This window comes from Chiloscyllium plagiosum, unplaced genomic scaffold (genome assembly GCF_037043375.1).
Source record: "Chiloscyllium plagiosum isolate Xiang-an unplaced genomic scaffold, Cpla_swu_hap1 HiC_scaffold_24, whole genome shotgun sequence".
Classification (NCBI taxonomy): Eukaryota; Metazoa; Chordata; class Chondrichthyes; order Orectolobiformes; family Hemiscylliidae; genus Chiloscyllium; species Chiloscyllium plagiosum.
Window position 1 is genome coordinate 31919090 of NW_028270162.1, and position 24428 is coordinate 31943517.

Genomic DNA, 24428 nt, shown 5'->3' on the forward strand with positions numbered 1-24428 from the left:
CTTCTTCAGAAAACTCAATCAAGTTTGTGAGACATGATTTCCCACGCGCAAAGCCATGTTGACGATCCCTAATCAGTCCTTGCCTTTCCAAATACATGTACAACCTGTCCCTCAGGATTCCCTCCAACAACTTGCCCACCACTGACGTCAAGCTCACCATCTATAGTACTCTGGCTTGTCCTTACACCTTTCTTAAAGAGTGGCACCACATTAGCCAACCTCCAGTCTTCCGGCATCTCACCTGTGACTATTGGTGATACAAATATCTCAAGAGGCCCAGCAACCACTTCCCTAACTTCTCACAGAGTTCTAGGGTATACCTCATCAGGTCCTGGGGATTTATCCACTTTTGTGCCTTTCAAGACATTCAGCACTTCCTCCTCTGTAATATGGACATTTTTCAAATTGTCACCTCTATTTTGCACATTCTATATCTTCCATGACCTTTTCCACAGTAAATACTGATGCAAAATACTTGTTTAGTATCTCAAAGTTTGGGAGAAGATTTGTAGCTCGGGTGCTCGTTGTTGTGGTTCTGTTCGCCAAGCTGGAAATCTTTGTTGCAAACGTTTCGTCCCCTGTCTAGGTGACATCCTCAGTGCTTGGGAGCCTCCTATGAAGCGCTTCTGTGGTGTTTCCTCTGGCATTTATAGTGGCCTGTCCCTGCCGCTTCCGGTTGTCAGTTTCAGCTGTCCGCTGTAGTGGCCGGTAATATTGGGTCCAGGTCGATGTGTTTGTTGATGGAGTTTGTGGATGAGTGCCATGCTTCTTGCATGGGATAGTGTACAAAATCCCATGCAAGGACTGCACAAAACACTATATAGGACAAACAGGAAGACAGCTAACGATCCGCATCCACGAACATCAACTAGCCACGAAACGACACGACCAGCTATCCTTAGTAGCCACACACGCAGACGACAAGCAACATGAATTCGACTGGGACAACACTACCATTATAGGGCAAGCCAAACAAAGAACAGCCAGGGAATTCCTAGAAGCATGGCACTCATCCACAAACTCCATCAACAAACACATCGACCTGGACCCAATACCGGCCACTACAGCGGACAGCTGAAACTGACAACCGGAAGCGGCAGGGACAGGCCACTATAAATGCCAGAGGAAACACCACAGAAGCGCTTCACAGGAGGTTCCCAAGCACTGAGGATGTCACCTAGACAGGGGACGAAACGTTTGCAACAAAAATTGTTTAGTATCTCCCCCATCTCCTGCGGCTCCACACAAAGGCTGCCTTACTGACCTTTGAGGGGCCCTATTCTCCCCCTAGTTACCCTTTTGTCCTTAATGTATTTGTAAAAACCCTTTGGATTTTCCTTAACCCTATTTGCCAATGCTATCAAATGTCTCCTTTTTGCACTCCTGATTTGCCTCTCAAGTATACTCCTACTGCCTTTATACTCTTCTAAGGATTCACTCGATCTATCCTGTCTATACCTGACATATGCTTCCTTCTTTTTCTTAACCAAACCCTCAGTTTCTTTCGTCGTCCAGCATTCCCTATACCTACCAGCCTTTCCTTTCACCCTGATAGGAATATACTTCCTCTGGATTCTTATTATCTCATTTCTGAAGGCTTTCCATTTTCCAGCTGTCACTTTACCTGCTAACATCTGCCTCCAATCAGCTTTCAAAAGTTCTTGCCTAACACCGTCAAAATTGGCCTTTCTCCAATTTAGAACTTCAACTTTTAGATCTGGTCTATCCTTTTCCATCATTATTTTAAAACTAATAGAATTATGGTCGCTGGCCCCAAAGTGCTCCCCCACTGACACCTGTCACCTGCCCTGCCTTATTTCCCAAGAGTAGGTCAAGTTTTGCACCTTCTCTAGTAGGTACATCCACAAACTGAACCAGAAAGTTTTCTTGTATACACTTAACAAATTCCTCTCCATCTAAATCCTTAACAAATATACAAATTGGCACAAGTTTGATAATCCCTCAACACCAGGTTATAATCCAACAGGTTTATTTGGAAGCACTAGCTTTCAGAGCGCTGCTCCTTCATCAGGTGGTTGTGTCCATCCTTTTTGGTTTAATAACATCCTTCCAATTGCAGGGTGACCAGAATTGTATCCAGTATTCCAAATGCGGCCTTACCAATGTCTTGTACAGGCGGAACATGACACGCCAACTTCTGTACTCAAAGCTCCGACCGACGAATATAAATGTACCAATTGCCTTCTTCACCACCCTGCCTCTCTGTGACACCACTTTCAAGGAATTATGTACCTCACTCCTGGATAGAGGGGTGCATGGATAGAGGATTGGTTAACTAATAGGAAGCAAAGAGTAGGGATAAATAATTGCCTTTCAGGTTGGAAATCAGTGATCAGTGTTGGGACCACAATTATTCACAATTTACATAGATGATTTGGAGTTGGGGACCATGTGTAGTTTGTCAAAGTTTGCAGATGATACTGAGATGAGTGAGAAAGCAAAGTGTGCAGAGGACTGTGAAACTTTGCAAAGGGACATCATTTAAATGAGTGGGCAAAGATCTGGCAGATGGAATACAATGTTAATAAATGTGAAGTCATCCATTTTGGTAGGAATAACATTAAAAAGGAGTAATACTTGAATGGTAAAAAAAATTGCAGCATGCTGCTATGCAGAGGGACATGAATGCCTTGTGCATGAATCACAGAAGATCAGTCTGCAGATACAACAGGTAATTAGGAAGGAAAATGGAATTTTATTCTTCATTGCTAAAGGGATTGAGCTTAAAAGCAGCAAGGTTATGTTGTAGCTATATAGGGTGCTGGTGAGGCCACACCTGTGGTACTGTGTACAGTTTTGGTCTCCTCACTTGAAAAAGGATAGACTGGTACTGGAAGGGGTGCAGAGGAGGTTCAGTAGGTTGATTCCAGGGTTGAGGGGGTTGGCTTATGTGGAGAGACTGAGTAGCCTGGGATTATATTCATTGGAATTTAGAAGAATGAGGGGAGACCTTATAGAAACATATAAAATTATAAATGGAATAGATAAGATAGATGTAGAGAGGATGTTTCCACTGGTGGGTGAAACTAGGACAAGAGGGCATAGCCTCAAAACTAGGGGGAGATGATTTAGGATTGAATTGAGAAGGAACTTCTTCACCCAGAGGGTTGTGAATCTATGGAATTCCCAGTGAAGTAGTTGAGGCTTCCTCAGTAAATGCTTTCAAAGCTAAAATAGATAATGTTTTGAACAGTAAATGAATTAAGGGTTATATGAAAGGGCAGGTAAGTGGAGCTGAGGCCACAAAAAGATCTTATTAAATGGCGGCGCAGGCTCAAAGGGCCAGATGGCCTACTCCTGCTCCTAGTTCTTATGTTCTTCTATTCTCATCTAACTCCTTCAGCACATCTTTCTATGCTTTTCTCCTGCATGTAATTATATAGCTCTGATGAACAGTCATCTACAATCGAACATTAGCTTGCTCTCACCCCATGGATGCTGTCTGACCCTCTGTGACCTCCAGCATTTGTTGTTTTCAGTACAGATTCCAGCCTTTGCAGTAATTTGCTCCTACTTAAACAGCTTCCTGGTGATGGACCTATGTTCTTTGCCACAACTATTTTTTGTGATAGTGAGTTCAAATTCTGTTCATCCTCTGATTAAAGAGATTCTCCTGATTTCTGTTGTTATCTCCTTTGGAGTGATGTCTCTTTAAATGCTCAGTGTGCGAATGAGCCAAGTAACTGTATGTTATCATATGATCACAGTTTCTGCACTGTAGTAACCTAAGCACATACTATATCTGGAGATCACTTTGCACAGTAAATATGTGTATCCCTAAATAAGCCTATCAGAAATCCTCAAGTAAACAGAATCATATATTTCATTTGTGTTACATTTCGATAATACAATTCTAAACCTCGATGGAAATGAACCTCAGTGCTTTGTTTGCTTTAGTACAGCCTTATTAATCCTTGTTGCAATTTTTAATAATTTGTTCTTAGATCTCACTGCTCCTCTTATTTTCCAAAGTGTTCACAGTTTCTGTATTAAGCTCAGGAATTTTTTTTTGGAATTAAATATCAATAAAGGAACAAATGGAGAAAAAAAAAGCACTGATTTTCAATAGAGTTAAATTGAAATCAGTATGTTACTGCTGATGGAAAACACAACCACACCCTCTCCAGAAGATGTATGAATATCTCAATTCCTTGTGTGGATGATTAGCCAGATTAAAATGTTACATTTCCTAGTGTTTGTCTCTCTTCATTAATTCATCAGTACCTTTTCTGTGTATGTATCTTCATCCCAGGTCTCCATAGTTACACACTCTCAGTATCCCTGAGGAATGGCCACTTAGTGCATTTCCTTATGATACATTGACGTTACGGCTCCTTTTATAAGGAGTATGAGTAAACAGCACTCCTTTCAGTACCTCCTACCTCAAGTATTTTCATTTATGATTATCAGGTTCCAGAAACAGTGTATCAAACCAAACCAAGATAAATAAGTGACCAGGTAAGGCCTTAATGCATTTTTGGTAATGTTTGACACATTTCACTCACTGTTAGATTAAAAACACCATTGTAAATGTCGGTATGGGTAATGTGTTTAAGATGTCTGTGTGTCTGGCTACAGCCTTTGTTCTTTTTTACTGGCTGCTGCATCAATTAAGATGAAAGAATAATTTATCAATCTAAAACTTATAGGTTACTTTTAATTTCCTCATTGTTCATTGATAATACATTACAATAAGTCTGCAAAAGCAAGCATACTTAATCTGTAAGATTGGAGATCTATATTTACATTTGAAAATAAGTTCCTTCCACCCACTAATGTTTTAAGGAAAACATGTTTACTGTATAACATTGTGTTTATATCAACGACTGACTTGAACCTACTGTTGAAAAGTGGATATGGCAGTTACAATATATAAATGTACACGGAAGTGCATAATTCAGTCATAATCTTGTGATGTGCTGACATTATCAATGTTTCCCCTCGTAATGTGGAGGGAAATGAAGCATTTTGTTACTGTGAGGGGATACATTTAGTATCAGTGTAAAATAAAGATTGTCTACCATAAAAAGGAAAACATGATCAAAATGTTAAAACAGGCCCAAATTCTTAAAAGTCCGCAGAATGAAAATGCCTTTTGAATCTGATTTCCTATCAAAGTTCCCAATTTAAAAAAAAAAACATCTCTGTGACTTAACCAATACTTCTGTGTACAAGGTCTCTAGGTAGTTACAGTGTACTTGCATGTTCTTGGGTGGGGACAGTGAAAGTAACTTTACAGTTGTGAAATTCCTATTCTGCAAAATTAGATTCACTTTACATCAATAGTACATAATACCAATGGAGAGGTACCATTGTCACCCATCAGGAATGTGATGAAGAGCTTATGCCTGAAACATCGACTCTCCAGCTCCTTGGATGCTGCCTGACTGGCTGTGCTTTTCCAGCACCACACTTTTTGGCTCTGATCTCCAGCACCTGCAGCCTTTGATTTCTCTCCACAATGAAGAGTTTACAAGGGCAAAGGGATGTGATGGGTGACAATTTCAGGAAGGTGGAGACATGGCGGATACCGTCAGGTAGATGGTTTACTGCTAGGAAAGGTAGGAGAGGTAGCCAAGTAGTGCACGAATCTTCCATGGCTATCCCCATCTCAAACAGGTATGCCTTGCAGGGAAGTATTGCACTGACAGCTAGGTTTCTGGTACTGTGACTGTCTCTACTGTAATGAGGAGTATGTCAGGTTCCAAGCGATCAATTGAACAGGGAACTCTCTTGTCTGGGGCACAAACAAATGTTTCTGCAGCTGCCAGTGAGAGATCAGGATGGTGTGTTGCCTGTTTGGTGCCATAGTCAAGGATGTCTCAGAGAGAATGCAGAATATTCTGAAAGGGGTGAATGACTATCAGAAGGTCATTGTGCACATTTGTACCAATGACATAGATAGAGAAAGGGATGAGGTTCTGCAGAGAGAATATAGGAAACTAGGCAAGAGATTAAAAAGTAGGTCCTCGAGGGCAGCAATATCTGGACTGCTACTGCTGCCATGTGCTAGTGACAGTAGGACTAGGAGGATTGAGCAGATGAATGTGTGGCTGAGGAGCTGATGCAGGGGGCAAGGATTCATATATTTGGACCACTGGGAACTTATTAGGGATAAAAATGACCTGTTTAAGAGGGAGGAGTTCCTTTGAATTGCAAGTGGACCAATATCATTGCAGGGAGATTTACTAATGGTACTCAGGAGGCTTTGAACTGGTAAGGACAGTGGGGAGACACCCAAAGCAATTGTGAGAAAGAGAAAAGGCTGAAGCAGGTGCAGTAGGTAAGAAGAGTAAGTCAAATCATCAGGGCAGACAAGAGCTTGGCTGAAAATGAGATAAGAGATTTTCCTGCCCATCCAAACATCTCATCTACTATGCCCATTGCTCTCAATGTGGTCTCCTCTACATTGGGGAGACAGGACATCAACTTGTGGAACATTTCAGAGCACATCTCCAGGACACACACTAAACAACCCCACTGCCCTGTGACTGAATTCCCCCTCCCACTCTGCAAGAATATGCAAGTCCTGGGCCTCCTCCACCACCAAACTCTAGCCACCTGACGACTGGTGGAAAAACAGCTCATCTTCCGCATTGGGACTCTCCACCCTCATGGGATCAATGCCAATTTCACCAGTTTCCTCATCTCCCCTGCCCCCACCTTATCCCAGATCCAACCCTCCAACACAGGACCGCCCTCTTGACCTGTCCTATCTGTCCATCTTCCTTCCCACCTATCTGCTTCACTTTCCATTCTATCACCATCACCCCCACCTTCATCTACCTATGGTATTCCCAGCTACCTTCCCACCACATCCCAGTTATTAGATTAGATTACGTACAGTGTGGAAACAGGCCCTTCGGCCCAACAAGTCCACACCGACCCGCCGAAGTGCAACCCACCCATACCCCTACACTTACCTCTTCACACTACGGGCAATTTAGCATGGCCAATTCACCTGACCTGCACATCTTTGGACTGTGGGAGGAAACCGGAGCACCCGGAGGAAACTCACGCAGACATGGGGAGAATGTGCAAACTCCACACAGTCAGTTGCTTGAGGCGGGAATTGGACCCGGGTCTCTGGCGCTGTGAGGCAGCAGTGCTAACCACTGTGCCACCGTGCCGCCCACCGTGCCGTATCTCTCAGCCCCTTTTGCACTCACCTCCCCCCCCCCACTTTCTCATAGAAAATGAGGTAAGACTGATCAATTAAACTGCATTTACTTCAAAGCAAGAGGCCTGACAGATAAGGCAGATGAACTTAGATTAGGTTAGATTCCCTACAGTGTGAAAAGCGGCCCTTTGGCCCAAAAGGTCCACACTAACCATCTGAAGAGTAACCCACCCACATCTGACTAATGCACCTAACAATATGGGCAATTTACCATGGCCAATTCACCTGACCTGCACACCTTTGGACTGTGGGAGGAAATCAGAGCACCCGGAGGAAGCCCACACAGACACAGGGAGAATGTGCAAACTCCACACGGACAGTCGCCCAAGTCTGGAATTGTGTCCCTGGCGCTGTGAGGCAGTAGTGCTAACCACTGAGCCGCCGTGCTGCCCATGCAGGTATGATTGGGAGCAAGAGTCTGTCGAGCCTGACACTAATCTGGCACTAAGAGGAGAAAGTGAGGTCTGCAGATGCTAGAGATCAGAGCTGAAAATGTGTTGCTGGAAAAGCGCAGCAGGTCAGGCAGCATCCAGGGAACAGGAGAATCAACGTTTCGGGCATAAGCCCTTCTTCAGGGCTTATGCCTGAAACGTCGATTCTCCTGTTCCCTGGATGCTGCCTGACCTGCTGCGCTTTTCCAGCAACACATTTTCAGCACTAATCTGGCACTATGCAGAGACATGAGAGGTGTGGAATAAGTGGGAGGCTTCGGCTGCTCTTATTGTTTTCCACTTACCAGCTCAGCAGGGAGGCAAACCCCGAGGGGACCCACTCTGGGGACAGTGACAGGTGGGGAGTTTGATTGCCACACCGTAATGCCTAAGGCAAGCTCAGGGAGGACAGAAACCTCCTGTCGAGCAGAGGGACAAAAGCTCACTTGACTTTTAGGACTATATCTTAGCTATTCCAGAAATGTGGCTCAGGGATGGACAGGACTGGCAGCTTAATGTTCCAGGAGTATAGATGCTGTAGGAAGGATTGAAAGGGAGGCAGGAGAGGAGAAGGAGTGGCGTTTTTGGTTAGCGATAACATTACAGCTATACTTAGGGAGGATATTCCTGGGATATTGTCCGATGAAGATACATGGGTAAAACTGGGAAATAAGAAAGAAATGATCACCTTGTTTGTATTGTATTATAGGCCCCTCCATCCCCCCAGGTGACAGAGGGAAACTGAGAAGCAAATATGTAAGAAGATCTCAGACATCTGTAAGAATGATAGGGCTTTAATGGGAAGGCATTTTAACTTTCCAAACATAGACTGGGAATGTCATAGTGTTAAGAGCTTTGTTGAGGAGGAATCTGTTAAGTGTGTACAAGAAAACTTTCTTATTCAATGTGTAGACGTACTTACTAGAGAAGGAGATGGTGAGGACTGCAGATGTTGGAAAGTCAGAGTTGATAAAGTGTGGAGCTGGCAAAAGCACAGCAGGTTAAGCAGCATCAGAGGAGCAGGAGAGTTGATGTTTCAGGTTGGAACCTTTCATCAGGACTGGGGAAGGGGAAAAGGGTTGAGAAATAAATAGAGAGAGGGGTGTGAGCCTGGCGGAAAACTAGATGGAATGACATTAGGTGGCTGCAGGTAGTAGGTGATAGTGATTGGTCAGTGGGAAGGATGAAGCAGAAAGGTAGGAAGGAAGGTCAAGTAGGTCAGGTCAAGGGGCAGGGGTGGAGATGGAGGGCTCGTCTTGGGATGAGGTGAGGGAGAGATTGGGAGATTTGAAAGCTCGTGAATTCTGTGTTAAGGCCATATGATTGTAAGCTCCCGAGGTGGAAAATAAGGTATTCTTCCTCCAGTTTGCGTCTGGCCTTATTTTGATGGTGGACAAGGCACAAGATAGACATGCTGTTGGGGGAGTGGGAGGGAAAGTTAAAATGGCTGGCAACCAGATGGCGGATTGATTGGAGCATATGGACCTTCTTTTGGGAAATAAGGCAGGACAAGTGACTGAAGTGTCAGTGTGGGAGCACTTAGGGGCACATGATCATAATTCTATTCTTTTTTAAATTATGGAAAAGGATTAAACTGATCCACAAGTTAAAGTTCTAAATTGGAGTAAAGCCAATTTTCATGGTATTCGACAGGGAGATTGATTGGGAGAGACGATTCACAAAGAAAGGGACTGTTGGGAAGTAGAAGGCCTTTAAAATGAGATAACCAGAGCTTAGAGACAGTACGTTCCTGTTAGTGTGAAGGGCAAAGCTGGTAGGCGTAGGGAATGCTGAATGAATGGAGAAATTGAGGCTCTCTTCAAGAAAATGAAGGAAGCACATGTCAAGTATAGATAGCTGGGATCTAGTGAATCCCTACAGCAGTGGGAGCGTATTTAAGAAGGAAATCAGGAGGGCAAAAAGCGGAAATAAGATAGCTTTGGAAATTAGGGTTAAGGATAATCCAAAAATATTCGGTAAGGAACAGGAAATGACATCACCAAGGAAATCTAAACACATAAATAGAAAATGGGCCATGGCACCAGTGTTTCATCTGGAGGCTCACTGATGATGTCACCTAGTATGGTGACAAAGCCTCTGAAAACAAACCTTGCAGCTCAGCAAGTAAACCTATATGCAGAACCACAACCTGAGCTACAAATCTTCTCAAAACCTGCTGAGAATCTATGAGTACATTAAGGAGAAAAGAGTAACTAGGGAGAGAATAGGGCCCCTTAAAGCTCAGCAAGGCTGTCAATGTGTGGACCCACAGGAGATGGATAAGATATTAAATGAGTATTTCACATTAATACTTTCTGTGGATAAGGACAGAGGAATTTGGGGGAATAAATAGCGATGTCCTGAAAAGAGTTCCTATTACAGAATAGGAGTTGCTGGTGGTCTTAAAACATATAAAGGGAAATAAATTCCTAAAACCTGATCAGGTGTTTCCATTTGTGGGAAACTAGGGAAGAGATTGCTGGGCCCCTTGCTGAGATACTTGCATCATTGATAGGCATGGTTGAGGTGTTGGAAGACTGGAGGTTGGCTAATGTGGTGCCATTATTTCAGAAAGGTGGTAAGGAAAATCTAGGGAACTATAGACCGGTGAGGCTGACATCACTGGTGGGCACAATTTGGAGGGGATTCTGAGGGATAGGATTTACATGCATTTGGAAAGGCAAGGATTTATTAGGGATGGTCAACATGGCTTTGAGCATGGGAAATCATGTCTCACTAACTTGATTGAGTTTTGAAGAAGTGACAAAATAGATTGATGAAGGCAGAGTGGTAGATGCTATCCAAATGGACTTCAGCAAAGCATTCAACAAGATTCTGCATGGTAAACTGGGTATTAAGGTTAGATCACATCAGATCCTGGGGATGGGGGCAGAGCTCGCCAATTGGACTCAAATTTGGCTTGAAGGTAAGAAGCAGAAGGTGATGGTAGAGGGTAGCTTTTTGGTCTGAAGGCCTGTGACCAGCAGAATACTGCATGATTTGGATGTGAATATAGAAGATATGGTGAGCAAGAGTGCAGATGACACCAAAATTGGAAGTGTAGTGGACAGCGAAGAAGGTAAAATCAGAGTATAATGGGACCTTGATCAGCTGGGCCAATCAGCCGAGGAGTTGGAGGAGTTTAATTTAGATAAATGTGAGATGTTGCATTTTGGTCAGGTAAACCAGGGCAGGACTTATACAGTCAATGTTAGGCCTCTGGGGAGTGTTGCCAAATAAAGAGATGTTGGGGTGCAGGTGACTTGAAAATGGAGTCGCAGGTAGACAGGGTGGTGAAGAAGACCTTTAACACGCTTGCCTTCATTGGTCAGAACTTTGAATATAGGAGTTGGAGGTCATATTCTGGCTGTACAGGACACTGGTTAGGCCACTTTTGGAATGCTGTGTGTGATTTTGGTCACCTTTCTATCGGAAGGATGCTGTTAAGCTTGAGATGGCACAAAAAAGATTTACAAAGGTGTTGCTAGGGCTGGAGGGGTTGCGTTCTTGGGAGAGGCTGAATAGGTTGGGGCTTTTTTTCCCTGGAACATCAGAGGCTGATGGATAACCTTTTAGAATCACATGGGGCATGGATAGGGTTAATAACTAAGGTCTTTTTCTGAGGATGGCAAAGTCTAAAACTGGAGCGCATAGGTTTAAAGTGAGAGGGGAAAGATTTAAAAAGGACCTCAGGGGTAACTTTTTCATGCAGAGGGTGGTGCATGTATAGAATGAGCTGCCAGAGGAAGTGGTGGAGGCTGGTAAACTTGCAGAATTTCAAAGACATCTGAATGAGTATGTGAATAGGAAGGGTTTAGAGGGATATGGGTCAAATGCTGGCAAATGGGACTGGGTTAGATTGAGGTTGTTGATTGTTGGCCAGGGAAGAACAGAAGCTAGATAGGTGATAACAGGGACAATGGAGTAACTGAAAATGGGATGGCTGTGCTGAAAGTAACCCATTTCATGGCAGGAGCTGGAGTTGTGAGGGTAGGTAATAGACAAGGAAGGAAGTTCTGAAATTGTTAAATTTGATGTTGAGTCCTAAAGGCTGTAAGGTGCCTCAGTGCAAGATCAGGTGATGTTGCTCCAGCTTGTTTTGCTCTTCACTGGAACACTGCAGCAGGCCTGAGACAGAAATGTTGACATGAGGACACAGTGGTGTGTTGAAGTGACAAGCAACTGAAAGCTCGGGGTCATTTTTACAGACAACATGAAGGTATTCCACAAAGTGGTCACCCAGTCTTGTGTTTTGTCTCCTCATTGTGAAGGATACCACATTGTGAGCAGCAATTTATTTACGTATGCTTTGTTTATATTGGAGTTACTGTTAGGAGGCCAGTACACCACTGCCATTGATGACTTCTTTCCCCTACTATTCATCATCTCCATCCAAACTTAATCTCCTGAACTAAGGTCATCTCTAACTATTTAACCAATGCTATCATTGATTAATAGTGTTACCCCTCCGCCTTTATCTAGCTTCCTATTGGTGCCTTGAATATCATATACTCAACTGTCAGGTCCAATCCTGTCACTGTGCAGCCATGTTTCTTAAATAGCTATTGAATCATATTTATTTATTTCAATGTGCCCTACCAATTCATTAGCTTATGCACGTTCTGATATAGAATCTTTAGTTTTATTTTCATGTTATCTTTGCAACAGCTCATCTTCACTGTTAGTATATTCTCTATCCTTTTAGGCCGTTCTCTGTATCTCATTTCCCAGTTTCACCACTGGGTATTGCTCATGCAGTTAAACAGCTGATAAGCTGCCTGTGTTGAATTGACGCTGCCTGACCCCAGCAGTACAGAAGATGGGTAAATGCTGCCAAGATTAACCTTATCTCATGCACAATCTGCACTTTAACCTCTCCTGTCCTTTGATGAGCTTTCAACACCAGGTTCAATGTGGTCAAAGGATCAGTCATGTCAGATCAAGGAAGCAGATCTCACAAAATCAGACAGGATCAACACATTAACAGTTGGATGAGTTCTGTTAGTAGATTACCTTTTAAACAGATTTGAAATTTGTTTGATAAGTCAATTAGAAAGTAGTTATTTATATCATTTATGGTGTATCATTTAAATATATGTTTTCAGATTATACAATCTTGTCTTCCCACTTCCAATTAGCATTATGATATTTTTCTTCCTCTCACTGTAGGATACACGTCATTTCCACTTATTTCTGCTTGAGCCCTCTTGCAGCTCCTTTGAGACCAGAAGCATAATATGAGATACTGTGGAACATCTGGGGCATGATTACAAAGACATCTCCATTGCATTTTCCTATTGCCCGACTGATGTAGACTCCAGGAGCATTAAAAGCTCTCAACGATGGACTAACAATGTTTTTATTAGAACTGGTTTTAATTCAGGACCACAACATTGAACCTGATCAAATGAGCAAACAAAGAGAAAATACCCTCATACATCATTCTCCAATGTGTACACGACTGCTTGATGTTTCATTGCTGATTGATCAAGGGTGCCCAGGCAAGAGGATTGTGATATTGTGGTAAGTACAGTAAGTATTTTCATACGTATATCACATCCTGAGACAGACTATTGATCTTATGCTTCTGGGAATAATTCAAGGCTAAGTGAGCATTGACAGAAATCAAACTCAGCAACTTCTGGCCGAGAGTCAATTCCTCATCCAGCTCAATTATTAAAGAGCTTCCTCAAATATAATGAAAGGGAAAAGAAAAAAGTTTTCTTAACGTAGGAAATGATAACTACATCTTTAAATAGTTTGTAAAGGAAATAGTCACAATTTTGTCTGTTCACTGTGCCAGACCTACAAACATTGTGACACAGGAGGAGTCTAGTCGGCTCATTATAGCTATCCTGACTCCGAAACAGCATTCCATTCGAATTCCACTTACCTACTCTCAGTCTATCAACATTTTCTTTTACGAAATGTGATGAGGATTTCTGCCTATACAATCTTTTCAGCTTCCAGATTCCCACTACTTTTAGTGAGAAAATAATTCCTCTGACCTCTGCTCTAATCCTTCTCCCAATTAGTTTAAATCCATAATCCCTCATCATTAAAGGAAATAGATTCTTCAATTAAACCTTGCCACGCCCCTCTGTGTTCAAACTGTAAATGATCTCCGTTCATAGTTAAAATTCTTCATTTTCAGCAACATCCTTATAAGTTTGCGTATGACATGAAGATTGGTGGATATGCTGATAGTGCCGACAATTGTGAAAGGATACAACAGGATATAGATAGATTGGTGACTTGGGCACAGAAATGGTGGATGGAGTTTTATCCAGAGAAATGCTGAGGTGATGCATTTTGGAGGATCAAACTTAGGTGTGAATTATACTGTAAATGGCAGAACACTTAGGAACATTAACATACAGACTGTCTGGGCGGGCAGGTCCACAGTTCCCTAAAAGTAACAACACAGGTGGCAAAGGTGATTTAGAAGGCATATAGTATGCTTACCTTCATCAGCCAGGGCAGGGAGTACATGAGTTGGCAAACCATGTTGCAGCGATATAAAATCCTTGTTAGTCTGCCTTTGGAGTATTGTGTGCAGTTTTGGTCGCCACATTACCAGAAAGATGTGGAATCTTTGGAGAAAGTGCAGAGCGGGTTCATCAGGATGTTGCTTGGTCTCACTGGAAAGACAATGGCTGAGAGGAGATCTGATAGAGGTATACAAAATTATGAGAGGCATAGATAGGGTGGATAGTCAGAGGCTTTATCCCAGTGTTGAAGTTTCAATTACAAGGGTGACCAAGTTTAGGGTGAGGGGGAAAAGTTTAAGGGAGATGTGCGAGGCAAGTTTTTCACACAGAACGCACTGGCAGAAGATGTGGTGGAAATAGGCACATTGGCGACATTTAAGAGGTATCTGGATGGTTACATGAAAGGGATTAGAGGGATAGGGACTGAATAAGGGCAGAAGGTTTGTTTTTTAGTTTATTTTGGCCATGATGATCAGCCCAGGTTTAGAGGGCCCAGGGGCCTGTTCCTGTGCTGTACTTCTTTGTTCTAAATCTCCTTCGTACCCACTCCACTGTGATCACATCCTTCCTTTATGGTGGTGATCCAAACTGTCTGCAGTTCTCTGGCTGTGGTTGAATCAGTCCTTTATGTAGTTAATACATATCCGCTGTGTTCTTATACATTTAGTTGATAAAGAAAAGCACCCTATGTCCCTTCTTAACCACCTTATCCAGCTCGCCCGATCCTTTCAGGACTTTGTGTATAAGTTTGTACATCAAGGTCCTTCTGTTCTTCTATGCTTTTCAGTACCTTAGGGCAGCATGGTAGCGCAGCGGCTCAGTAATTAGCACTCCTGTCTCACAGCATCAGAGATCTGGGTTCGATTCCACCCTCGGGCAACTGTCTGGGTGGAGTTTACATGTTCTCTGCGTCTACGCAGGTTTCCTCTGGGTGCTCTGGTTTCTGCTGACACGTTAGGTGGATTGGCGATGCTAAATCGCCCATAGTGCCTAGGATGTACAGGCTAGATGGATTAGCCATGGGAAATGCAGTGTTACAGGGATAGGGTAGGGGGATGGGTCTGGGTGAGATGCTCTTCAGAGGATCAGTATGGATTTGATGGGCTGAATGGCCTGCTTCCACACTGTACAGATTCTATGACAAAGCAGCCTGCTTAACTAGTACCACATTCACTCCCTCCATCACTGATACTCAATGGCAGCAGTGTGTACTATCTAGAGGATGCACTGCAGAAGTTCACAAAGATCTTTAGACAGCACATTGCAAACCCACAACCACCTCCACCAGGAAGAATAAGAGCTGCAAACACCTGGGAATATCACAACCTGCAAGTTCCTCTCCAAGCCACTCACTATCCTGACTTGGAGATATATTGTTGTTCCTTCACTGTCGCTGGGTCAAAATCCTAGAATTCCATCTCGAAGGGCATTGTGGACCTGCCTACAGCATATGGATTGCAGTGATTCAAGAAGGCAGCTCACCCCCCTCTTCTCATGAGCAACTCGGGAAGCTCAATAAACAGTAGCTTGAAAAAAGCCTGTTCAGACATATTATAACACATCTTTAGTGCAGGTGGGTCTTGATCTCAGGCTCTGTAGTTCAGAAATAGGGACGCTACCACTGTGTCAAAAATCTTCTCCTTCCTGGTGTCCAGGGTATACTGAGAACTACAGGACATGTAATCAATCCAAGATTGAACAATCAGCTCAATTAACGTTTCAACAGCTAAAAGAGGTTGCTAAAATATATTCAATAAATCAGTCTTTGCGTACTGTCATAATAATAAACCATGTTTTAAAATTACTGTGACACTGCTTTTATATCATAAAATAAAAAGTTACACATAGTTTAAATAGACAGGATCTTCACAGGGAGTGCATACTTTTGTGAATTTAAGCTATTTTAGTTCACTCTATTAACCCGTTTGGATAAAAAATTGTTTACACCTCTGAGGGAAGACAGATATAGCAAATTTCCAGATCATTGATATATTAACGTTAGTTCATACCCTCATACATGTTGTGACTTTTCACTCTCTTTCAGAGACAGTGCTGCTTTTGCTTTGTTCATGATGTATTTGAAGAGAAAAAGAAAAACATTATGGCTTGCTTTAATAGCATCGGCTTGTGTGCTATTTTTCAAATGGCAAGCTGGGATCAGAGCAACTGAGAAGAATCATGAAAAAGAACATTCTACTTTGGTCCCTCAAGCAAGCAGAAATATAACCAAAACTTCTCAGTGTTTACCAAATAAACGATACGCCAACCAGTCTTCAAACCTACCCAAGATGTATCAGAATTTCCTGGAATATAAACACTGCCAGACCTTTCAAGCTTTGCTGAAACCAAAGGGATGCTCCCAAGAATTGTTTTTATTATTAGTTATTAAGTCTAAGGCACCCAACATAGACAGGCGGGTCTCAATTCGACATACATGGGGAAAAGCAGGGGTTATTAATGGAGTTGAAGTCAAATTAGTTTTTTTGTTGGGCATTACAGAAAAATTCCAAGGTCAGCCACTCCATCAGTTAGTGGCAACTGAATACAAACTCTATGGTGACCTCCTTCAATGGGACTTCCAGGACAGTTTCTTCAATTTGACATTGAAGGAGATCCATTTCCTCAGATGGTTTGCTGCAGATTGTTACTCAGCAAAATTTGTCTTAAAGGGAGATGATGACGTCTTTGTGAACACATTAAATGCAATTGAATATCTCAAGGATTTTCACCCAGATCATGATCTCTTTGCTGGGCACATTATTCACAATGCTATCCCGAAAAGAAATAAGAAAATTAAGTACTTCATTCCTAACATCATGTATGAAAATAAATCATATCCTCCCTATGCTGGAGGAGGTGGCTATGTAATGTCCAGGAAAACTGTATTAGAGCTGCATCGGACTGCAGCAAATGTGGATCTCTTCCCAATAGACGATGTGTTTGTTGGCATGTGTTTGTTGCAATTGGGGTTAACGCCAATTTCACATATTGGCTTCAAGACACTTGGTGTACCTAAACCATTCAATTTTGATCCATGCTTATATAACAATCTCATAGTAGTGCACAAACTAAACCCAGCACAAATGTGGATTATGTGGAGCCTTGTGAATGACACTCGCTTCAAATGTGCTAAAAAGAAAAGAATGAAAACAGTAGACACAGAAAACTGAATTTCAATTTTATATAACCTCTGAAAACAGTGCTGAAATAGCAGAGTGCTAAGAAAGTGGAGACCAAATTTTATAAAATTTGTCACATAAAGTGCAGATGGGTAGCACATGCAAGGCACAATAAGACCAAGGATGAGAGGGGGTAAAGACATGTTATATTGATATGTGTCACTTATGCTGTGGTAATAAGATTGCTTTCATTGTCATTTAAAAGGTAAGGCTGTACTTCATACTGTTCCCTTGGTATGTGCTTCTCTAGTCAAAAAGAATTGGACATTCTATTGGAAACTGGAGGTCTTAAAAATGTATAGCACAAACAAAACATAACCATAGGCCTTCAATAATCAAATGCATTTGCTTGAATGTAATTGTGTAACACAAAAATAGATTATTTTTTAACCTGTGCATTTCCCAGATGAAGAGAATATTAGAATACAGACAGTGTCCTGGAATGCTTTTACTATTCTTCTTTCTGCAAACTTCTTTTTAATTTGTCCATGACACTTTTCCTTTGACCAACATTCAAGAGTTTACTTCCAAAAGCAGTGATTGTTCTTGACAGTGGGTCTTGGCAGATTGGTGTTTTCCAATGGGTGTTTTCTCTACCTTTTTCAACTCATTACCAATCCAGATTTCATACTCTGTACCTTACTCTGGCCCACTGTTCCCCATTTTCACTCCAATGCCTTGTGTTTTCCACGACTACTGTATTCTGGTCAAACTGCCTTACAGTCTGTCCCAATGAAGGTACAAATTTACTGCATAGGATGGGCCTTACTGCAAAAATTGAGACAGTTCAGTCAGTAATCAAAATCAGACAGGAGTGAAAAGACACACCACTCTCACAGGAAGAGAACGAATGAAGAAGATCTGGAAAAAGATAGAAGACAGAGAGAAAAGGTGAAGTACATGGAGAGTTCAGTGGAAAACAAAGGGAGTAAGAGACAAGCCACTGGGAAGCAAAAGGAGATGACAGAACTTATAAATAAACAAAACAATAGAAACAATATAAGTATTTGTGTAAAATGTCAGATTTCCTTGCAACGTGTTTCTATTGTAAAGTAGTATGAACTCAACCATATTTTTAATTGACAATGTTACCTCAACAACAGTGTGATTAAAAGAGCTTCATTGTTTACGAGATTATTGATGGGCCATCTAAAGGTAACAGACAAAAGACTCTCCAAGACCTTCTCACTAGAAACAATGTAATTCACCTAAAGGCTGGATTAGCTGTCCAGGTGTTCATGCTTTCTGTGGGTATAAGTATAACCTTGTGTCATAGTAGGCATTAGGCATTTACCCTTTGTGTGAAAAATCATAGCTTAATTCACTGTGTGCTATGTAGTATAAGACTGCTCCCGTATCATGAAAGATTGATTAATGTTATTCTGTATCTTTATATAAACCATCACAGATACAAAAAAAAATCATCTGCACTTCCTATCAGAAGTGTGTTGATTGTTGACATGATGGAGACAGCTTTTGTGTTTCCTTCATTGGCTCCATCCGCTATAACAGGAACCATTTGTCTTTCAGGATGATTCGAGGAACTCTTCCAATTGCCAAATACATTTCAGTATATCCATCCCCATAAATCATCTTTAATCATGCTAAATTCCCTTCCTTAATCTATTGGGATATTTATCTAGAAGTTGCTTTTAGAACTTTGAGATGAGTGATCTGTGAAACAATTCATATTGGTGACAGCCCTCTCTGCAGTATTTTAACAATGCATGTATATACGTCACTTGTTACTGGTTTATTTACTTACTGATTTGCAGTTTAGATAAATTATAATTTTAAACAATGACAAACTGTAATCGTTTTCTTTAGTTAAATTTGTACAGAATGTATACATCCTAGGAGCATTTGTTGTACAATGGTAATGTCCCTGTCTCCAGACCAGGAGACCTGGATTCAAGTCCCACCTGCACCAGAGGTGTGTAATAACATCTCTGAACAGATTGATGAGGAAGCATATTTTGATTGTGAGTGTTCTGTCATCCTGTAGATGGCAGCAGAGTCTCAGATTCAAATGCACTGGACAGACAGGGAGGTAAACTTCCTACAAATTTAATGCCTGTTTTCTATCTGAAGAATTGGTTGACTTCTCCAAGATTTACTTGGGCCTTTCCTTATCTCTAAAGGGCTATATTTTACTTTTCCCTTTTTTTCCCATGTGATGTTCCATTTCCAACAAAGTTGTCTGTTCCCATTAATGTTTATTATTGTAGTCTATCACAACACATCGCTGTACTGGTGGGCTGGGGCTAATATTGGTGACCGTTTCTCCATACTCTGCATTCAGTAATAATCTGCAAACTTTAATGTGGAGAAATGTGGGAAAGTGTTTCACAGATGTATAACCAGATAATAAAGTGACCCTATTTCTTCAAAAGTTATCAAAATCATTGTCTTGTGCTTTCTACCTGCTTAGTTTTATAGATTACTAATCAATTTCTATCCATGCATTCTTTCAATAACTCCACTGGTACACTTCCAGCTTACATTTTCAGAGTTATACAACCATGTGGTTGTTGATGAATTGTCACTTAGTGCATGTTCTTGCTTTGCACAAATGCAAAAAAAACTGAATGTAATGTATAATCATAAAGTCCCTACAGTGTGGAAGCAGGCAATTCATCCCATCAAGTCCACACCCTCTGAAGAGCATCCTACCCTGACACACCCCCTATCCTATCCCTGTAATCCTGCATCTCCCATGGCTAACCTACCTGGCCTGCACATCCCTGGACACTACAGGCTATTTAGCAAGGCCAATTTAGCAAGGCCAATTCATCTCACAGAATCAGGGAGAATATGCAGACTCCACATGGTCACCCGAGGTTGGGATTGAACCTGGTTCCCTGGCACTAAGAGGCAGCAATGCTAACCACTGAGCCACTGTGCCGTCCACTGTAAGCATTGCAAGCTGCTCTCACCCAAAATTTCAATGATTAAATATGACCACATTCTGGCAATTAGATTTCTGAAACAAGAAGCAGATAGAATTCAGAAATACACCTATCATTAGAACATATGAAATATGGGTAGGAGTAGGCTATTTGGGCCTTTAAGCCTACTCTGCTCATTCAACAAGATTGTGGTTGGTCTAATCCAATTTCATCGTCCTTACTTCTGTCTCTATTTAAAGATTTATTGACTTCTGCCTTGGATATACTCAAGGAGAGAACATCCTTAACTCTTTGGTATAGACAATCCCAAACATCCGCAGTCCTTCCCAAGAGGAAATTCCTCCTGATCTCTTAAGTGGCTAGCTGCTTATTCTGAGACTCTGACCTCACATTCTCAATTTCTCAGTAAAAGGAACCTTGTTTCCCCCCACAGTTTCCAGCCTGTTAAGTCTCTTCACAATTTCATCTGTTTCAATGAGATCACCTGTATTATTTTTGAACACCAGGGAAAATAACCCTAGATTATTCAATCCCTCCTTGTAAGACATTCTCCTTACATAGAACATAGAAGAATACAGCACAGTACAGGCCCTTCGGCCCTCGATGTTGCGCCGATCCAAGCCCACCTAACCTACACTAGCCCACTATCCTCCATATGCCTATCCAATGCCCGCTTAAATGCCCATAATGAGGGAGAGTCCACCACTGCTACTGGCAGGGCATTCCATGAACTCACGACTCGCTGAGTAAAGAACCTACCCCTAACATCTGTCCTATACCTAACCCCTTAATTTAAAGCTATGCCCCCTTGTAATAGCTGACTCCATACGTGGAAAAAGATTCTCACTGTCGACCCTATCTAAACCCCTAATCATCTTGTACACCTCTATCAAGTCACCCCTAAACCTTCTTTTCTCCAATGAAAACAACCCCAAGTGCCTCAGCCTTTCCTCATACGATCTTTCTATCATACCAGGCAACATCCTGGCAAACCTCCTCTGCACCCGTTCCAGTGCCTCCACATCCTTCCTATAGTATGGCGACCAAAACTGCACACAATACTCCAGATGCAACCGCACCAGAGTCTTATACAACTGCAACATGACCTCAGTACTCCGGAACTCAATTCCTCTACCAATAAAAGCCAGTACGCCATATGCCTTCTTCACCGCACTATTTACCTGGGGCACTATTTACTTGAGGAATCAATTTAGTGAACCTTTGTTGCACTGACTCTAGGGCATGGCTGTACATCTGTCATTTTCTTGCCCACTCATCCAACATACCTATCTCTCTGCAGCCTCCTGGTGTCCTCCTCATCATTTACTTTCCTCCCTGACTTTGTATTGTCAGCAAACCTGGATCTGCTACACTCAGTATCCCATCTAAGTCATTTACGTATATTGCAAAATACTCTATCGGTTCTTGTTCCCTTGCAACACAAGAGACTTCTGACAGTACATTATAAAAATGAATTATGATGATAAGCAGAATTTAAGGGTGCAGAATGTAGTCAAGGAATGTGTTTGGTGAGAATGCTTCAGTAATGATTAATATAAATAGTCAAAAATGCTAACATTTTGTTAGAGACAGGTTGAGAGTGTTGTAATTTTGGGAGAGATACATATACATCCTTTTGTGTTTAGCACTTATAATGCTACAACAGTTGATATGCACCAATAACCATCCTTATGTTCACTGACAAATACTGACTGACTATCAACACCTCATTTTTAAAATTCTTATTCTTGTTCTCAAACTCCTCTATGACCTCACCCCTCCCTATTTCCATAACTTTCTCCAGCCTTAGACCTGTCTAAGAACCCTCCGCCTTGAATTTTGGGCATTCCCAATGTTAATCTTTCTATCATTGGCAGCTATGCCTTGAGGAGTAATTCCCTAAAAGTCTCTGTCTCTCTCATGTTTAAAATCTACCTCAACCATCCTAGAAACTCATTAGGTGGCTCAGTGTCAAACTCTATTTAATAATACTCCTGCAAAGCACTGTGGGAACATCCCAGTATATTAAAAACACTTTATAAACACAAGTTGCTAATCAAAAATAACAAATGCAATTTTTTGCTTGCTAAACGGCAGAATGTGCAACATTCAATGATAACAGAATGAAATTTGCAAAGTGGTTAATTAACTTCTCATGATTGGACAAATCAGAAATACAATCATACTCATTTTGAGTATTAGTACTGCAGAGAAAGTAAACACTTCTGCCTTCTGCTATAGCAACTACTGTACATAGATGGAGGTCATTCTCCATTACCTAAATTAGTTAGTGATGTCCCATTGTAGAGAGTATTAGCACCGACTGTTGATAAAGGCAGGATTTTCACACTGATTTTTCAGGTAATCTTCCTCAATTTTACACAGTTCATAGCTAAATCAATATAATCTTCTCAATATGTCAACTTGGTAACTATTAACTACTTAAGTCACAGCATTGTCATTGAATCACAGTCAACTACCAATGACTTCTCATCAGCCAAGCTCTTCACAATCAAATTGTTGCCATGATTTTAACAGCATAATACTGAAAAGCACTTTATAATACATAAGCAGAAAGGAAATAAATGTGGAAAAAATTCATCTCATGATATAATAACCTTTAACAGTAAAATACCTAAGCTGAGCAAAAAATTAGCCCTTGTCAGTAGATGAGGTGATAGTTGGGAAGGCAATGGCCTAGTGGTATTATCACTGGACTGTTAATCCAAAGACCCCAGGTAATGCTCTGGGGACTTGAATTCAAAAAAAAATCAGTGATTAAGAGTCTAATGATGACCATGATTCCATTGTCAATTGTCGGTTCACTAATGTCCTTTAGGGAGGGAGATTACCATCCTTACCTGGTCTGGCCTACATGACTTCAGACTTCCAGTGATGTGGTTGACTCTTATCTGAGCAATTAGGGATGGGTAATAAATGCTGGCATAACCAGTGATGTGATTGAGGAGAAAGTGAGGGCTGCAGATGCTGGAGATCAGAGCTGAAAATGTGTTGCTGGAAAAGCGCAGCAGGTCAGGCAGCATCCAGGGAACAGGAGAATCGACTAAAGAAGGGCTTATGCCCGAAACGTCAATTCTCCTGTTCCCTGGATGCTGCCTGACCTGCTGCGCTTTTCCAGCAACACATAACCAGTGATGTCCACATACTCAACCATAAAAAAAAAAGAGATAATCCGTAATTGTTTAATGTTAAAACTACAATAGTTTGTTAAAGCTCCACACAACAGGAAAAGTGCAGAGAAAGAATAATCACCGAATGTAGCAAACACATTATGGGAAGGAATAAGTCTATCTCCTTCACATTCTTACAATATTGTGGCGGAGCTGATGGATGTACATCCATCCAAGGTTGTAATGATAATATGTAGCTGGTCATATATTCTATGAACATTTGTGATATTTGCTGATGGGACCAGATATCAGTTGCCCATACATCAAGTGGTCAGAATTGGGAGTTCTGCTCAGATAATGTCCTAAAATGTCACTTTGTTATCTTTTGCAATCCATGGCTCTATTGAGCTTTTATAATAAATGCTTGTTTGACTCAGGACCCTATGAATAATGTTTTGACAGTTGTGGAGAAAGTATGATGGGCAAAACCGCTTTATTTGGCTGCAGGGTTTTTTTTCTTGAAAGGAAAAATCATAATAAAACAAAGCGGTGACAAGATAGACTGTAAAATCAGAATCAAATCTTTCCCCAAGTATGAATGGTCTCATTTTTTCAATTCAATCATCTTAGTAAATTTTGGGAGTTCTCATTAATTTCAGTTGTTAAACTTAAGTCAGGTACAGTTACAGATCGAGGTAAGTCAGCCAATCTAATGTTACTAATCCTAATTAGTTACACGAACATGCCAGTTTCATAGAATACATTATGGTTATGGTAAGTACAAAGGAAATTTAATAAAACTCAGCCAATGCACAACAGAATACCAGTTTATAGCCTCCAATTGAGTGAACACATGCCTCTCGTTCTGTTCTATTGACTGAAGGTCACTGTCTGATCTGGGGCTTCTTACAGTACCTGGAATACCAATGCCTGTGCACAATCAGATGCATCCTAACTTTTACAGACTTGCCAATGCATGAACAGCTCATGATCAATCTCAGATTTGTGGAACACCTTGCTTCCAGGCTAACATTCCCATCTTGGGTCTACCCATCTTGGAGTAGAATGAGTGAATGTGACAGCTCT

At 41.5% G+C, this 24428-nt stretch overlaps 1 protein-coding gene across 2 annotated transcripts in view; it reads left to right on the plus strand.

The window, feature by feature from the left end:
• Positions 1-19812, plus strand: part of LOC122562686 (N-acetyllactosaminide beta-1,3-N-acetylglucosaminyltransferase 4-like) — a 33592-nt gene extending 13780 nt beyond the window's left edge. The window contains exons 1-3 of one of the 2 annotated variants that reach the window (XM_043715759.2): positions 4379-4479; positions 12802-13155; positions 16168-19812. In XM_043715759.2, coding sequence (XP_043571694.1) covers positions 16193-17293 — 1101 coding nt within the window. In that variant the 5' untranslated portion in view covers positions 4379-4479; positions 12802-13155; positions 16168-16192 and the 3' untranslated portion in view covers positions 17294-19812. Of the gene's footprint in view, positions 1-4378; positions 4480-12801; positions 13156-16167 lie in introns of those variants that run through there. The other variant, XM_088000311.1, reaches the window with a different exon arrangement.
• The last annotated feature ends 4616 nt before the right edge of the window (positions 19813-24428 follow it).